The following is a 17,500-nucleotide window of genomic DNA, read 5'->3' as shown; positions in this document are numbered from 1 at the left end:
CTCCGCTGACCGGAGAGCATGAATATTGAGAAGGCAGAGCAAGATCAAAAGAAGGGTGCAATTTAAAATGCATTTGGGAAATGCGATCGGAGAAATGGCTCGTCAGGCTATGTCTGAATATAGTTATTTCCAAACACAGTTTGAAATGGGTCTCGAATTCCCCTTATTACCTTTGGAAATGTGTTACACTTACCATAATAACACACAAACATTAGAACAAAATTATGAAACTGACAGACTATGAATAAGCATATACACTCACCGAGAACTTTATTAGGTATTTATAAGACATTTCTTTTACTTATTGGCTGCTTCAGGTGCTGTAGCCTATCCACTTAAGATGTTTGACGCGTTGTGTGTTCGGAGATGCTCTTCTGCATACCGCTGTTTTAATGCGTGTTTATTTGCATTACGGTCACCTTCCTGTCGGCTTTGACCAGTCTTTCTAACCTCTCTCATTAACAACACATTCTTGCCTGCAGAACTGCTGCTCACTGGAAGTTTTTTGTTATTCGCACCACTTTCTACAAACTAGAGACTGTTGCGCATGAAAATCCCAGGAGATCAGCAGTTTCCGAGACACTCAAACCACTCTATCTGGCACCAACAATTATTCCACAGTATAAGTCATATGGTCTGAGAGACATAGAGGGAGAGACATATGGTCTGAAAAACAACTTCCTGACCATTTTCTGCATGCTTTCATGCATTCAGTTGCTGCCGCATGATTGGCTGATTAAATATTTGCACTAACAAGCCCTAAACAGTTTACAATGCAGCTCATGAGCTTCACCAAGAACTGTGCTGAAGGCAGACATACGCGAATGAGCGTATAGTTGTGATGTCACAAAGTGACAGAAGTCCAAATGGCTCGGTGAGTTGCACAGTTTGGGTACGGATTGTGCGGATTTCTCTGTGCATTTCTGTATTGGTTTTCTCATTGCAGTGTTAGGTGTGTGTGTGCGCGTATGTATGTGTGTGTGTGTGAGGTGTCTGTGTGTGAGGTGTGTGTGTATGTATGTGTGTATGTATGTGTGTGTGCGCGCGTGCGTGTGAGATGTCTGTGTGTGTGAGGTGTCTGTGTGTGTGAGGTGTATGTGTGTGTGAGGTGTATGTGTGTGTGAGGTGTGTGTGTGTGTGTGCCACAGCGTGAAAAGTATCAACTGCTTCTTAATCCACATAGCAAGGGAAACATGGGCCCTTTAACCCAGCGCCCCGGCGCTGGTTCCCGCACTCACCTCTGCACGCGTGAGGGAGGGGCGAAGACGCCGTGTTTGGGGGGGCAGCTGAAGTACTGCACCCCCCCCACCGAGCCGTTATTCTTCCCACTGGGCTTGTCCAGTTCTACGCCCAGCCAGAACCCTGAGAGGGGGGCAGAGAGGGGGCAGAGAGGGGGCAGATAGGGGGCAGATAGGGGGCAGATAGGGGGCAGATAGGGGGCAGAGAGGGGGCAGAGAGGGGGCAGATAGGGAGAGACAGGGAGAGAGGGGCAGAGAGGAGGAGAGAGGAGAGAGAGGGAGAGACGGGGAGAGGGGCAGAGAGGGGCAGAGAGGGAGAGAGAGGGGGAGAGAGGGGGAGAGAGGGGGAGAGATGAGGAGAGATGAGGAGAGGGGCAGAGAGGGAGAGAGAGGGGGAGAGAGGGGGAGAGATGAGGAGAGATGAGGAGAGGGGCAGAGAGGGAGAGAGAGGGGGAGAGAGGGGGAGAGAGGGGGAGAGAGGGGGAGGGGGCAGAGAGAGGCAGAGAGAGGCAGAGAGGAGGAGAGAGGAGGAGAGAGGGAGAGAGAGGGAGAGAGAGGGAGAGGCAGAGGGTCAGGCAGTGCTGAGGCTGGTTTAGCTTAACTGCAGGCATTTGCTATTTTGGGGCTCTGGCGTGGTGCTTGCCCTTTTCCTTTTTGCCTGTTGCTCTGCAATACGTCTTTGTGATGGTCGCCTGTAAAGAGCACTATACAAACAAAACTTAACTGAATTGAACTAGCTAGCCTCGTAAGAAGCAGAGTGTGTGTTGGAACTGGCTGGATCTTCTCTGCGTGGAGTTTGCATGTTCTCCCCGTGTTCACGTGGGTTTACTCCAGGTTACACGCTAAGAAACGCCCGTCAGGTTAGTTGTGCTCCTGCTATTGCGCTGGACTGAACTAAGGCTCTGGAGCTGGTCCCCAGGTGCCGCACTGAGGCTGCCCACTGCTCCTACGTAACTAGGTTGGGTCAAACGCAGAGGACAAATTAAGTTGAATAAGGTGAATAAAGTGTCTCTCTTATATTAAAACGCGGTATAAACCACAGTACGTCGGGAATAAGGAACCCAAACTGGAGGCCTGAGGGAGACGGGTAACAGGCAGGGGCGGGACCTCATCCTGGCTGACGCACATTTAAAAACCCTTCACCCAGGGCACTCTATACAATACAGCGGGGATCGTTTGATTTAGGAAAGTGCTCTCGCCACTCACCTGGGGAACAAAGGGAAAGGCCTCGACCGGCCCGTCTTTATTCCAGAACGTTCCCTCAGCTCTGTGTTCGTTCAGAGGAGGGCCCGGGGCGGTTGGACGACCGGCTCTACTCCGTGTTAGACACACCCCCGACTGAAAGTGTGGGCGGCGAGCGGATTTCAGCCGGAGAAACGCAGGAGGGGTCAACTTTATCGAGGGGACGCCTAAAGCGGTCAGGCCCTTTAGCTTTCAGCGTGTGCTTCAGCTGTGCGCACTCTCAGAAATAAAGGTGTGAAAAGTGCATAAAAAGGTACAAATACTAGTCGGTGTGATGGTACTCCATACTATACCCCTTAAACTGTACCCCTTGCCAGGAACATATCATTCAATTGTACCTTTTTTGCATGGGGCAGCCTTATCCCAGTGGCTAAGGTACATGACTGGGACAGTGTAATCACCATAAGATCGGCTCAACTGTTGAGCCCTTGAGCAAAGCCCTTAACTCCACATCGCTGCAGGGGGGTTGGCCCCTGTTTAGACTAATCAACTGCCAGCCGCTTTGGAAAGAAAGCATCAGCTAAGTAACTGCAATGAAATATATATGTTTATATATCACTTTCAGGATACATTTGTGAAATGTGATCCTTGAAGAACGAAAATGTTTCTACACTGTGACTGTTTGTGAGAGTGTGAGGTGAAGAGCTGTAGTGTCTCTGAGGCGTTGACCTTGAAGGGCGGCTGTGACCTTGAGCGGGGCGGCTGTGACCTTGAGCGGGGCGGCGGGGTGCGGGGTGAGGGGCACGGGGTGAGGGGGCTCGGGGGCTCACCTGGGGCGAAGCTGGTCTTGCCGTAGAAGCGGACCACGCCGGTCCGCTGGCCCACCACCAGGACGCGCTCCCCCAGCCTGACCTCTGACCCCTCGCACACAGAGCTGCTCGCCGAGGGCGTGCGCGTTCTGGGGCCTGGACGTCAACATCACCATCGTAAACATCCTCTCCGTAAGCATTCGTCACCATGTGATTAATATGAGCGAATTGTACTGAACTCAGCGGCATCGCTCCGTTAACAAAGGGAAAATGAAAGAGCCAGAACAGGAAGGAACAGGAGAGTAGGGGATTTGCTATGCAGAACACGTGTCTGTGTGTGAGTGTGTGCGTGTGCGTGTGTCTGTGTGTGTGTGTGTGTGTGCGTGTGCGTGTGCGTGTGTCTGTGTGTGTGTGTGTGTGTGTGTGTGTGTGTGTGTGTGCCTATGGGCATGTGTGCGGGTGGGAGCGGGTGGGAGCGTGTGTGTGTGCGTGTGTGTGTGTGTGTGTGTGTGTGTGTCTGTCTGTGCCTATGTGCATGTGTGCGGGTGGGAGCGTGTGTGTGTGTGTGTGTGTGTTTCCGTGTGTATGGGCATGTGCGTCTGTTAGAGCATGTGTGTGTGTGTTAATGTGCATTCCATGTGTATTTTCCTAGCTATGGATGTGGTGCTTTGACTTGTGGAAGAACCTATGCACTTGTAAGTCGCTTTGGATTAAAAGCGTCTGCCAAATGACAGAAATGTAAATGTAATGTTTGCGTTCGAGCGCGTGCTCCATACCAGCTGCTGTTTGAGCGGTCTGGGGCGTGGCCTTGGAGCTGGGCGTGGCCCGCTCTCGGCGTATCCGTGCGGGGGGGCGTTGCCGTGGCAGCGGGCGGGGCCGAGACGCAGGGCCGTGTCTGGACTCCAGAGAGGAGGAGGAGGAGGAGCAGCTTCGGGAGAGAATGCCTGTGGAGGAGAGGAAGATGGAGAGAGTGAGTGATACAAACGACGGGAGAGAGATCGAGAGAGAGGGGGGGGAGTTAGTGTGAAAGCACCAGCTTATCCTTTTCAAAAGGAACAAGGAAGCTGGACATGTGAGTTCACAGCAAACAATCCACAAAAAGCACTCCACAGCAGCCGGTATTAGACAAACTACAAGATGTACAAAAACTACAAGATCACACAGCACACTACGGTAACCAGCATGGGACACACTGTGCAAGATCACACAGCACACTATGGCAACCAGCATGGGACAAACTGGAAGATCTCATAGGCTACTGTGGTAACCAGCATGGGACAAACTGGGCAACATCTCACAGCACACTACGGCAACCAGCATGGGACACACTGTGCAAGATCTCACTGCACACTACGGTAACAAGCATGGGACACACTGTGCAAGATCTCACTGCACACTACGGCAACCATCATGGGACAAACTGTGCAAGATCTCACAGCACACTATGGTAACCAGCATGGGACACACTGTGCAAGATCTCACTGCACACTACGGCAACCAGCATGGGCCAAAAACGTAATAGTTTTGTATTCAAATACTTTTCTACACATTTTTGGTAGGCTCAAGGATAATCAATCAAAGCAGGCAAGATCAATTGAGCACAGAAAAGCATTTGAATTTTAAACAATTATGCACTTGACCCTGGTCTGGTAACCAGTATGGCACACACTGCAAGTGTGGATAACACGGCACACTACGGGAAGCAGCAAGGGACATATTTCACACAATCAACACCAGGACTCTTACTGCTGATCCAACATCCCCCCCCTCCCATTGTACAGTGCGTTCGGTCCCCTGACGGACCGTCTGAACACACGAGCAGGCCGCCCCCTGTCAGTCACCTCTCCGCTTTAAACCAGCGCAACAAACACCCACCACCGTGTGTCCCGAGGAGACCTCAGCCAGAGAGAGAAAAAAAACACGCAGAAACTGTCATTTTCCACGGCAGCAGAAACGAAACGTGGAGGAAAGGCGGCTCTCTCCAGTTTGGCCATTAAGAGCTCGTTTAGGAGTCTGACACCATTACGGCTCGACTTTCGCAGCCCTCCCCCGCCGCGGAGCTTCATTAATTACACAAGCTGCGGGCCTAATGGCACGGCGCGCGCCGAGTCTATAGGAGCGCCCGCGCGTCCAGCGCCAAGTCTATAGGAGCGCCCGCACGTCCAGCGCCAAGTCTATAGGAGCGCCCGCGCGTCCAGCGCCAAGTCTATAGGAGCGCCCGCGCGTCCAGCGCCAAGTCTATAGGAGCGCCCGCGCGTCCAGCGCCAAGTCTATAGGAGCGCCCGCGCGTCCAGCGCCAAGTCTATAGGAGCGCCCGCGCGTCCAGCGCCTTCGCCCGCCGGCTGGAGCGCGGCGCGGGAGAGCCGGTCGCCGGGGCGGGAGAGCTGGTCGCCGGGGCGGGAGAGCCGGTCGCCGGGGCGGCAGAGCCGGTCGCCGGGGGCGGGAGAGCCGGTCGCCGGGGGCGGGAGAGCCGGTCGCCGGGGGCGGGAGAGCTGGTCGCCGGGGGCGGGAGAGCTGGTCGCCGGGGCGGCAGAGCTGGTCGCCGGGGGCGGGAGAGCCGGTCGCCGGGGCGGGAGAGCCGGTCGCCGGGGCGGGAGAGCTGGTCGCCGGGGCGGGGGGAGAGCAGGTCGCCGGGGCGGGAGAGCCGGTCGCCGGGGCGGGAGAGCCGGTCGCCGGGGCGGGAGAGCCGGTCGCCTGGGCGGGAGAGCTGGTCGCCGGGGCGGGAGAGCCGGTCGCCTGGGTGGCAGAGCTGGTCGCCGGGGCGGGAGAGCTGGTCGCCTGGGCGGCAGAGCTGGTCGCCGGGGCGGGAGAGCCGGTCGCCGGGGGCGGGAGAGCGGCAGATGCCCCGCGACGCCGCGGGGTTTGGCGGGCGATGGCGGCAGGCTTCGCCCCCGGTTGGGAAGTCCCGGACGCGTTTCGCGGAGCGTGCCTTTCAGCCGCTGATTTACGGCACACCAGATCGGCGCGCCTCGCTAACAGCCCCGCTGCCAAATCAAGGGCTTTTTAAGTCCTTTAAAACCCCCATCGCCCCAAATTCAAGGACCCATAAAATCTGTAAAGGAGTGTTTCCAACTGTCCATAAAGCCTCGTAAAATACTAACTCAATATCGCTGTCAGAAACGGGATCTCACACCCGGGATATTATTTGTCTATTAAAGGATTTTTAGAGGTTTAATGGAGTGTGGGAACCCAACAGGACGGAGAAGACGGGGTGAAGTCCGCTCGGCGGAGGTTAAGCACGAGTGTGGGGTTATTTAGAGTCTCAGGAAGACTGTGGATCAGCAGTGAGATGTTCAAACAGTGGGGGGGGGGGCTTGCAGTGCCTGCAGTACCTGTCTTGTCCACCAGGTCACTGGCACCCTCAACAGACTCTTTCTGTTTCTCGTCTGTTTTTTTGACGGACGGAGTTGCTTTCCCTCCAGGAAAAAACACAAACAAAGAAAATAAAAAATAAAAAAAAACAAGTATGAAATATATTTGGGAGGAAATGAGAAAGATTGCAGGAGGGAAGAGGGGGAGAGGAGGAGAGAGGGAGAGAGAAAGACGGAGAGAGAGAAAGAGCGGGAGAAGACACAACATTGATTTAACACTAAAGTGTGAAAAGTAATAAAAGGAAGTTATTTCATAATGAATCACTGGATTGCCTTAGTCGAGGGCTCAATCATTACAGTAGTCAGGCAGCTCCACAAAAACAACCATACGCACTCAAGGTGAGGGAGAGTCCCACAGTTGAGGCCCGTAAAACCATCATCGCTCTTTATCAGAGTGCTGTGGGAGCGGGCACACACATCAAAAGTTTTACCCTCTCACTTAAACTATTTGTTTACACCGAAAAATGAAATTGAAAAAAAATTGAACTATTTATTTTTAAGCCGAAATAATTGTATTAAACTGTATTATGCAGCGACCTTACTTCCATAATTCGCCTCTAGAGGAACGCGGCAGGATGAAAACTTTTTAAGTACCTGTGAAGAGGGCTGACGAGACACTTTTCACAGCTTAAGAGTTTAAGTAACCCTCCACATATAATGGAGCTGTACCGCGGTGCTTAGCAGAGTCCGGAAACCCACACCCAACATCCGCTAAGAGCCTTCCGGAGAAAGAGCCACAGTCAAAGCCACACCACTTAACACGACTTAACACGACGGCCTTAACGCGATGGACTTCTAAAGTATAAAGTATGCACTGGCCCCAGTGCTCTGTGCAGACATTCTGATACAAACTTAAACAACCCACCATTACATCACATTATCACGCTTCTACCAATACTAACATTATCAGTAGCAGTATTATGGCTATTTATCCTTTTATTAGCATTAATACTTCTACTGTTGCTGCTACTAGTACTACTACTACTACTGCTGCTACTACTGCTAATACTACTACTGCTAATACTACTACTGCTGCTACTACTACTGCTGCTGCTGCTACTACTACTACTACTACTACTACTACTGCTACTACTGCTACTACTACTACTACTACTACTACTACTACTACTACTACTACTACTGCTACTGCTACTGCTACTGCTACTGCTACTGCTACTGCTACTACTGACTGCTACTACTGCTACTACTACTGCTGCTCACTACCAACTACTCACTACCAACTGCTTACTACCTACTACTTACTACCTAATACCTACTACTCTACTACTGCTTAATACCTACTACCTTTACCATTTTCGACTAACTACCGTCCAAAAATGGTCCAAAGAGAACATTGCCTGCTACTGCCCCGACAACTCCACCCGCAACTGCCCGGAAAACAGCACCTGCTACTGCCTCACTAACACCACCTGTAGCACCAACGATTTCTCCCATCACCCAAATACTACAGTAACCGAAGCAGACTCCGCTTGGCTCCAGCCGTCAGACAAACACAGCCGACCCCCCCGGTGCTGCCGTCAGCAACATACCCTCGGCAGCCCGGACCGTATCAAACGGACCGCGCTTTTATTATATATATAAACTTTAATCTCCCATCTCCCTTAATGGCCGATTACTCACTACAGCGCAATCGATGGGCCGCTTTTCTCCGTCCCACTGTTGCTCGGGTGGGTATAGGCAGTGGAATTAGTCCGCCTCGACGTCCCGCTAATCTGACGCTACGGATGCCACCCCGGTAATGATTTATGTAGGCTTCTGCAGTTATTTACCTCCTAAACCCAGAGCGGAGAAGGGAGGACGGGGCTCCGTTACTGAGCTCCGCAGATATCGATCGGCTGTCCCCTGAATCGCAGGACAGAGGTGGTGAGGGGGGGCAGCCGGACCGGGCCGAAGCTCGAGCCCCCCGCTGCTTCACAGCGGGAAAACAAACGCAGTGTGCGCATTTTCACATCGTTGCTGGCTCCCGTTTCCCTTGTAGGACATTGCCGTTTCCGCCCCCACCTGCATCCCCACCCCTCCCCCCAAAAACACGCACCCACACACACGCACGCGTGCACACAATCACGGAATTTGATGCTCGATGATCCCGCTTGAACTTCCTCTTGTGGTTTCATTATCGATTGAATTGAATCGATCGAGCCACTCGAATCAATCAATCAATCAAAATGGCAGCGAAGAAACAAGGTTGCGTGACCTTGTGCAGTTGGCTGCCTGCTTTCAGGCACCATGCCCCACAAGGGGTAGGGCTTTCTGCCGGTCCTGTGGAGCATGGTCACCTCCACTGACTGGAGAGGCTTCACCTCACGCCGCTCAGTCAGCAAGGAGGATGAAGAGGAGGGGCTGTCTGACATTACACTACATTACATTACACTACACTACACTACACTACACTAGACTACATTACATTACATTACACTACATTACATTACACTACATTACATTACACTACATTACACTACATTACATTACATTACATTACAGGCATTTAGCAGACGCTTTCATCCAGAGCGACGTACAACTACGTGTAAATAAAATATGTAACACACGCAAATACACAAACATATACACATATAGACATACATACATACACACACACACACACAGACGCACAAACACACCTACACACACACACACACACACACACACCGACATGCACGCACACACAAAGGCACACGCGTGCGCACACACAAACATACACACAAGCACAGGCGCACACGCGTACCCACACACTCCCAAACAGCCCTCCCGCCCCCCTTACCCGGTGATGAATTGCAGGCTGCCCACTCAGGATGGCTACGGCTGGGTTATTAAAACGGCTTAATTGGGCTATCAATCAGGCCGAGATTCTGGGAATTCCAGGGAACTTTGGAGAGCTTTTGGAGGCTGCCATTCCCGTCACGTCTGGACGAGGTGAGCCAAGGGTGCCACAGGGCGGTCCGTTCGGGGCCGAGGGGGGCCAGAGCCGCTATTACCCCTCTCAATTATCCGGAAACTTCTGTCTAACAACCGGAATAGTGTGGAGAACAATCCCCTTATCCCACATCACACACACACACACACACACACAGATTGCAAGTGTAGAGACGCGCATTCACATGTGAGCACTTGCACGCACCTGCACACCAGACACACACCCATGCACACACACACACACATACACACATACACCTGCACTCACTCACACACACATACACACACACACACACACATGCACCTGCACACCACACACACAAACCAACACGTGCACCTGCACACCAGACAGACACAGACACACACACACACACACACACACACACACACACACACCCGCTTCTCTCTCACTCACACACATCCCTCTCACTCACACACATGCCTGCAGAGAACAGAACAGAATCAACGATGTGCCTTTCGCGGGAGAGATGTGACTCAGGGAAGTTAAGAGCTTAAAACACTTTGTTCCCGCACCATGCTGGGTAAAAACACGGCTGAGGTCACTGCACAATGGCGTCAGCGAGAGCAGGTGAACCGCAGCCAAGCGTGAGCCTCGCTCGCGCTGACGTAGGAGGAGGCTCCTCAGGGGGCCCTTACCCATAAATCTGTGCGCTAATTGCGTCCGGAGTAGCCGAACGATGCTCTCCCCACACCAAGAAATCACGTCGGCCGGGCTTCTGCGCTGAGGGCCCAGAGCGTTTGGGAGTTTTGTTTTAATCATCGCGTCCCGGTTATTAACGGCGTTCAGAGTGAGAAAGAGCCTGCACCACGCCTCCATTTCCACAGGGAGCCGGGATTCAGCCTCACTATGCCCGTTACAGCCATTACTCCTCTGAGTGTGTGTGTGTGTGTGTGTGTGTGTGTGCGGGAGAGATTATGTGTGTGCGTTTGTGTGTCTGTGTCTGTGTGGGAGAGAGTATGTGTGTGCATGCGTGTGTGTGTGTGTGTGTGTGTGCGCGCGCGTGTGTGTGTGTGTGCGCGTGCGGGAGAGATTATGTGTGTGTGTGTGTGTGTGTGTGTGTGTGTGTGTGTGTTTGTGTGTGTGTGTGTGTGCGGGAGAGATTATGTGTGTGTGTGTGTGTGTGTGTGTGTGTGTGTGTGTGTGTGCGGGAGAGATTATGTGTGTGTGTTTGTGTGTCTGTGTCTGTGTGGGAGAGAGTATGTGTGTGCATGCATGTGTGTGTGTGTGTGTGGTGTGTGTGTGTGTGTACACTGTATGCATGCCTCTGTGTGTGTTTGTGTGTGGTGGAATTTGAAATACTCTCTTGACAGCAAGCTCTAACACCGCTTACCGGTGGGGGTGATGAGGCAGGTGTGAGCTAATGATGCACCAAGTTTCCCTGTAAACAACCTTAAAGTAAAAAGCTTATCTACACTTTTCTATATTATTAAGTTTAATGAGCATGAGATAATTTGTGTTTCCCCACCGCTAAAGTTGGGCTGCTTGTATACTGTGTGTGTGCCTAAGTGCGTGTGCTGACCCTGAGCAGAATCTTCTACACTTGTGAGGCCCTGTCTCCACTGCAGCGATGTGGACCTGGTCTCTCTGGAGGCTCTCTGGGCTGAGGAAGAGGCCTACCTGTGTTCACCTTGGAGGTGACGTGGGACAGGTCGAGCCGGGTGCTGCGCAGGGGGGTGGAGCTTCTCAGGGGCGCGTTCCTGCGACGCTCCGATGGCTTGGTGATTTTCGACAGGGGCGCAAAGATACCTAACGGGGAGGTGTCAGGAGTGAGTGTCCAAAGCGGAAAAAAGTGTAAATACTTGGGAATCAGAAAGCTCCCATTCAGTCTCCTCTAACACCAAGCAGTAATTATACAGACTAGCCAGAGGGGAGCGCTGTTTCCGCACTGGCGACAATGAAAAGGAGAAACACTCTGGGCCTGCTGCCGTGGCTCTAGTGTGTATAAGAGACTGTTTTTACTATACTTGTGGGGACATAGTGGAGGACAGACTGGTCCTAGCACCAGGGCTCCAGTGTGCATAAGAGAATGTGAATACTATACTTGTGAGGACCTAAAGGGGAGACACTGGGCTAGGTGTCAGACAGCATAAGAGATTGTTTACTATACTTGCGAGGACCTAAAGGGGAGACACTGGGCTAGGTGTCAGACAGCATAAGAGATTGTTTACTATACTTGCGAGGACCTAAAGGGGAGACACTGGGCTAGGTGTCAGACAGCATAAGAGATTGTTTACTATATTTGTGAGGACACATATGGGGACAGACTAGGAGACACTGACAAGGTCTGTTCCCTGGGCTCCACTGCACGTGAGAAAGTGTGTACACTCCATTTGTGAGGACATCCAGGGGGTACCCTGTGCTTGGTGTCAGACTGAATAAGAGAATGCTTTTACTATATTTGTGAGGACATAGGGAGTGACAGACTAGAACAGACACGCAGGACTGTTCCTGTCAGGGCCCCTGTGTGCACAACGTCCTTTGTGAGGACATAAAGTGGAGACAGTTCGGAGGGCACCTTACCGTGTTTTGGGAGGCAGCTGAAGTACTGGACCCCCGCCACAGAGCCGTCGTTCTTCCCCTCTGGGTCAACAAGTTCTACCCCGGCCCACTGACCACCGGCAAAGTCTGTGCTGCCACAGAAACGCAGGGTGCCAACCTACAAACACACACACACACACACACACACACCCCACATAGAAGCAAGCATCCGCACACACACACAGTGAAAAAAAAAAGGGTATGAATTAGTCATGACTGTTTTTGAAACAAAATGCAACTGTAAATGAAACATATTTATATATTTAAATGCACAAACATCAGACAGGAGAAAAAGAAATAAATAACAGCCATCGTGGCTGCAAGCTGACATCAGCCAGCAGGAAAGATAATAAGGCTTTGATTAGCCAATCTGTGGTCGCGGGTCCTTGCGATTTCACTCCCAGTGAGCGGGGAGATTTCATTAATGGCTTTTTCTTTGTGAGGCTGTCAGACATGGCCCGGGTGCCCGAGGCAACAATGAGAGCATTATTAGTCAAGGACACATCGCTGATCTCCGTGCGGTCTGCGCCGTCCCCGCGCACTGCTCTTTTTCCTCGTTTTTCATCTCAGAGAGAATGAAGTGAAACCGGGACTACCTGGTCCATCGCTAAAGGAAGCGAGAGGCGAGTGGTGAGAGGTCAGAGGTCAGAGGTCACATTAGTCTCATCGCTAAAACAGACGGGGGTTTGGAGTTACTGGATAAGAGGACAAAGTGGTCGCGTGCCACCAATTGGCCACAGCTATGGTCGCGTTCTGATACGGAGAACAAAGCATTCGATTCTCTCATGAGCCAGCAAGGAACCATCACAGTTACTGGGGTTCATGAATTTCTCATCAGCCAATCATCTTCCCTCACTGTAGTAGCCACCATCCACCACTCTACACGGATATGCTCAGGGCCACAGTGGCTATCTGAACATCTGAATCGGCCCCGTGTAATTTTCTACTTATACCTCCCAGGGCATTACTGCACATCGACGCCTAAGATGAGTCACTCTCCATTGTCGAGATGGAAGGGAAAGTACCGTATGAACAGAAATAATTCACTCCTTATGTCCCGCGGTAATGACTCCCATACTCGCACACCCCCTACCTTCTGGCCGGCGATGACCACGCGGTCCCCGATCTGGATGCCCATGGTGCGAAGCTGGGCCTTGGCCTTGTCGGAGAGCACCCCGGTGGGGCGGGACAGGATGGGGGCGCAGGGCTGGGGCAGGGCGTCCTTCAGCAGGGCCCGCATCTCCTTGGCCAGGGCGGCCGCGTCCGCCATCTCCAGGGGCATCTCCAGGGGCTCGGGAACCACGTCTACAGGACACTGCCCCCGCTCGTTCTGCACGGGGGGGGGAGAGGAGGGGGCAATAATGCCGTCACGCTGCTCCTGAGAGCCAGATAACACCCGAACACACACACGATACACATTCAGCAGAAGTGGTAGCAGTCGTAGCACTCGCGGGGGGTGGTGTCAACAGCAGTGCCTGTAGCAGTCGTAGTTGCATTAGTAGCATTCGTAGCGGTAGCAGTAGCAGTAGCAGTTGCAGTAGCAGTAGCAGCATTGGTGGTTGTTATAATAGTAGTGATAGTATAAAGCAGTCGTAGTTGCATTAGTAGCGGTAGCAGTAGCAGTAGCAGCATTGGTGGTTGTTATAATAGTAGTGATAGTATAAAGCAGTAGTATTTGCATTATTAGCATTCGTAGTGGTAGCAGTAGCAGCATTGGTGGTTGTTATAATAGTAGTGATAGTATAAAGCAGTAGTATTTGCATTAGTAGCATTCGTAGCGGTAGCAGTAGCAGCATTGGTGGTTGTTATAATAGTAGTGATAGTATAAAGCAGTCGTAGTTGCATTAGTTGCATTCGTAGCGGTAGCAGTAGCAGCATTGGTGGTTGTTATAATTTTTTTTTAAACTGGGTGCTACATGTTGAAGTGAGCTTACATGCCCGGCTCAATGTTTTGGGTTCATAGTCGTTCCAACTGACTGTTAACGTACACTGCTGTTATTACGGGTTATAATTAGTTGCTGGCTGCTGTTGTTTGTGTTAGTTGTTGTTGCTGGTTGCTGAATTGGTAATTAGTAGCTGTCACTATGGCGGGCTGTGCACACAGCAGATAACAGCCACTCGCTAGCGAGAGCCCTGGAGACGGAGTTGGAGACGAAGCGGAGCGCTGGACACAGTTAGGGAGAGAGATTTCTTTTCAAAAACAACAGGTAAAACCCACCCACCTCGACCCTCCCACATATAACCCAGCGAGTGCGTCAGCAGGTGTCAGACGGCCCAGGGCTAATGGACTGGACTGTGATACGCGGAGCGCGGGGTGACGGGCCAGGTGTTGACTATGGGAGGGAGGAGGGCGTTTGGGCGCCGTTTGGGCGAAATGTCACGAGGGGATTATTCTCCCTGACACGTCCCGGCCTGTCGTTACTGACCTTTCCCGAGCTCAGACATGAGAAGAGTGTTTAATGCCCGCCCGAAACCATGCGCTCCGCGCCCCCCCCCCCCGCCTCTTCAGCGGCGTTATGAACGGCCCAGTCGACATAGCCCATCCTGGGGCGTCCTTTTCCCCCTCCCCGAGGCAGGCCGGAGGTCCCGCACACACGGGGTCTGAACACCACGGCGGACAGAGCGCAGGAAATAACACGGGGGCCGAAACAGGGCAAAGTCACCCCCACCCCCAAAGCAGGAGGGGTGTAGAGGCAAGTCGTAGTGACCCCGCCCCCACTGACCGAGACCGTCGCTAGCGGGGTGTAAGTTGGTGACGATTGTAGGTGCCCACAGCTTGGGGAAGGGGGCAGAGCTGGAGAGGGTGGGTGAACAGCGAGAGCAATATCATTTCAGAGGACCCTGAATTCCTACGCCATGCCCCTCACCCTGCTAGACTGAAGTGTTCTAGCAGCGGCTACAGCAGCCCAGCACAGCCCCGCCCAGCCCAGCCATTAATTGGCTGGCTGGAGCTGAGGCACCAATAGCGGGCAGCGGTGAGAGGAAGAGGCTTAATCTAGTGCCGCACTCATCCCCCCAACAGTCATTAACTGTGCCAGGCTCGTGGGGGGGCAAGAGGGTCACCAATTATTCCGAGATGACATCCATTTACTCCGACTTCTCCTGGCGAATCACATCTCCCTCCCTCCCTCCCTCCCTCCCTCCCTCTACAACGGCCGATCGAGAGCCGGTCCAGCAACCGGGGGGGGTGGGTGGGGGTGGGGGGACGGGGAACTCACACCCGCGCGCGACCCCGCCCGCCCGCACCCCCTCAGCCAATCACAGCCGGAGCGCGCCGCGCGTGTGTTAATCAACAGACGGGGGAATTAGAATGAGCGTTTCCGAGCGACGGCCGGGTCGTCTCCAAGGCAACGGGCGAACCTCGCCGCCGGTCGGCTTCAGGAGCCCGTCGCCGTGGGCTACGCGACGCCGCGCGCGCTCCACAGGTTCGATTTAAAAAAAGAGGAGAAGCGGGAGGACATGCCTTCACCCCGCTGTCGTTTCATGTGGAAACGGTTTCGGGAAGCCTGGAAATGAAGGCGGGAGTTTGACGGGGCCGCCCACGCGCTGGGGCCCTTTCGGGGGCGTGCAGCGGGCCGGACGGTCTTTTCGCGGCGCCCTCTCGCAGCGCGTTGGCGGGGCCTGGAGCCGACTCTTCGGTCCTGCCGAGCGACAGATCTCCACGCTTTCACAGCTGGGTTCACACAGACGGGAGGGAGACGGACTGGCTTTTTTAAAACGCTGTGGTGAGATCTGAGAAGTCTCGCACTAACGCCGTCGAAGGCTCTCCGGCCACAAGGCGCCAGGAAGCTGAGGCTTCCACTTCAAAGACTTCAGCCACCGCCGGTCACGGAAAACCAGGCGCACACCTTCTTACACCTTGTCCCTCTGCGGGCACACACTCATACTCACACACACACACACACACACACACACACACACACACACACACACACACACACACCACTCACACACACTCACACACACCCAGACACATCCACACGCTCTCGAACCAGGAGCTGGGTGCTCATTACCATAAATCATCAACAAGCCGTGTTACAGACAAAACAGCGCCACCTACAGGACTCTAACACAGCCCTCTCATCAGCCACACTGGCCTCCCCACCACTCCAAACCCCCAACAAGATGTCGGCAGTTGAACCCGACACCACGCTCACGGTAACACACGTCCACACCGGTCCTCTCCTCCTCGCGGGAGTGAAAACAGCGGGCCGTGTGCGCTCTCTGCCTGACGGGGACGAGCAGAGGCTGTGAACCAATTTACGCCCTTGCAGGTTCGGCGGGCGTCTCGTTAGCGCTCTCTGGTGCAAGATGAACACAGCCGCCCTCCTCGTTAGGGAGAGGAACGCCTGCACCGCCTGGCAGCCCGAACCATGCTAACCGGAGGGGTGGTCAAACATCCACCCAGACCCAGCGCACAGACGCAAGCCCCGCTTGCAGGCTGAGATAGAGCAACTCTGCCATCTGGTGGACAGTTGGGGTACTGACACGCGTGTCTATGTAAGCGTGTGCTCCCATGCGTATGGGCACGTGTGCCATGAACATGCAAACATGCGTACGCACAATGTCCATATGCGGACAGACACAAGTGGACAGACAAACGTAGACACAAACAGCAACACACACACACACCCCAACCCACCCACACACACCCCCACACACACACACACAACACACACCACACACCACACACACACATACAAACATAAACACAGAAACAACACACCCACACCCACACACACACACACACACACACACACACACACAGTAACACACACAGAAACACAGAAACGCCACACCACACACACACACCACACCACCAGATTAATCTTTCGTAAGACACAAACACAGTAACACCGAACAGATTTATTTAGCCACGTCAACAGCCGACTGCTGACACTGAAGTTCACCGGAGCAAACTGCCAGGAACACAGCGCGCCTGACGCGGAGAGAAGGCCACTGTCAGGCCCGGTGCCCGGGAGAGGCAGGGGTGAAAGGAAGGCGCTGACGGGTCAGCCTGGCCTTCAGGACACCGCGATGGAACCGCTGCCAACAAACAAACACGGCCGACACAGCGTTCCTCCTCCAAACAGCCGTGAGAGACGACCCTTACTCGCCTCGGAAAGGTCAAATTTAAAGAACTGAAGAATAATTCATCTAAATAGAGCAAACATAGGTAAGTGAAAGTTCCCAATGCTTGTGCATTCAGACCGTGGTACCTCAATGTCTACTCCGTTTTACACGGCAATATACTTGCTAAAAATATTTGGAGGACATTCCACTCAAATTTAAGCTACCAAAACAAAATATGTCTTCATGATACTGCTTCACTTAACAAAACATATGGACAAATATAGAAATCATTGACCTTTTAAATGAAATGAAATTTCAGCACATCCTCCACTATAT

At 53.0% G+C, this 17,500-nt stretch overlaps 1 protein-coding gene across 6 annotated transcripts in view; it reads right to left on the bottom strand.

Moving 5' to 3' along the window:
* The window catches only part of LOC133131046 (CAP-Gly domain-containing linker protein 4-like), a 43,601-nt gene that overhangs the window by 4,805 nt on the left and 21,296 nt on the right, over positions 1 to 17,500 (bottom strand). For 4 of the 6 annotated variants that reach the window (XM_061246186.1, XM_061246149.1, XM_061246158.1 and 1 more), the window contains 7 exons: positions 13,185 to 13,421; positions 12,074 to 12,209; positions 11,171 to 11,299; positions 6,562 to 6,645; positions 4,006 to 4,173; positions 3,251 to 3,385; positions 1,239 to 1,362 (listed from right to left, as the gene is read on the bottom strand). In XM_061246186.1, the coding sequence (XP_061102170.1) occupies positions 1,239 to 1,362; positions 3,251 to 3,385; positions 4,006 to 4,173; positions 6,562 to 6,645; positions 11,171 to 11,299; positions 12,074 to 12,209; positions 13,185 to 13,421 (1,013 nt within the window). The remainder of the gene's footprint in view (positions 1 to 1,238; positions 1,363 to 3,250; positions 3,386 to 4,005; positions 4,174 to 6,561; positions 6,646 to 11,170; positions 11,300 to 12,073; positions 12,210 to 13,184; positions 13,422 to 17,500) is intronic. The other 2 variants (XM_061246176.1, XM_061246168.1) reach the window with 2 other exon arrangements.

Source organism: Conger conger, chromosome 1 (genome assembly GCF_963514075.1).
Source record: "Conger conger chromosome 1, fConCon1.1, whole genome shotgun sequence".
NCBI classification, from domain to species: domain Eukaryota; kingdom Metazoa; phylum Chordata; class Actinopteri; order Anguilliformes; family Congridae; genus Conger; species Conger conger.
This window is presented reverse-complemented; position numbering and strand designations above follow the sequence as displayed.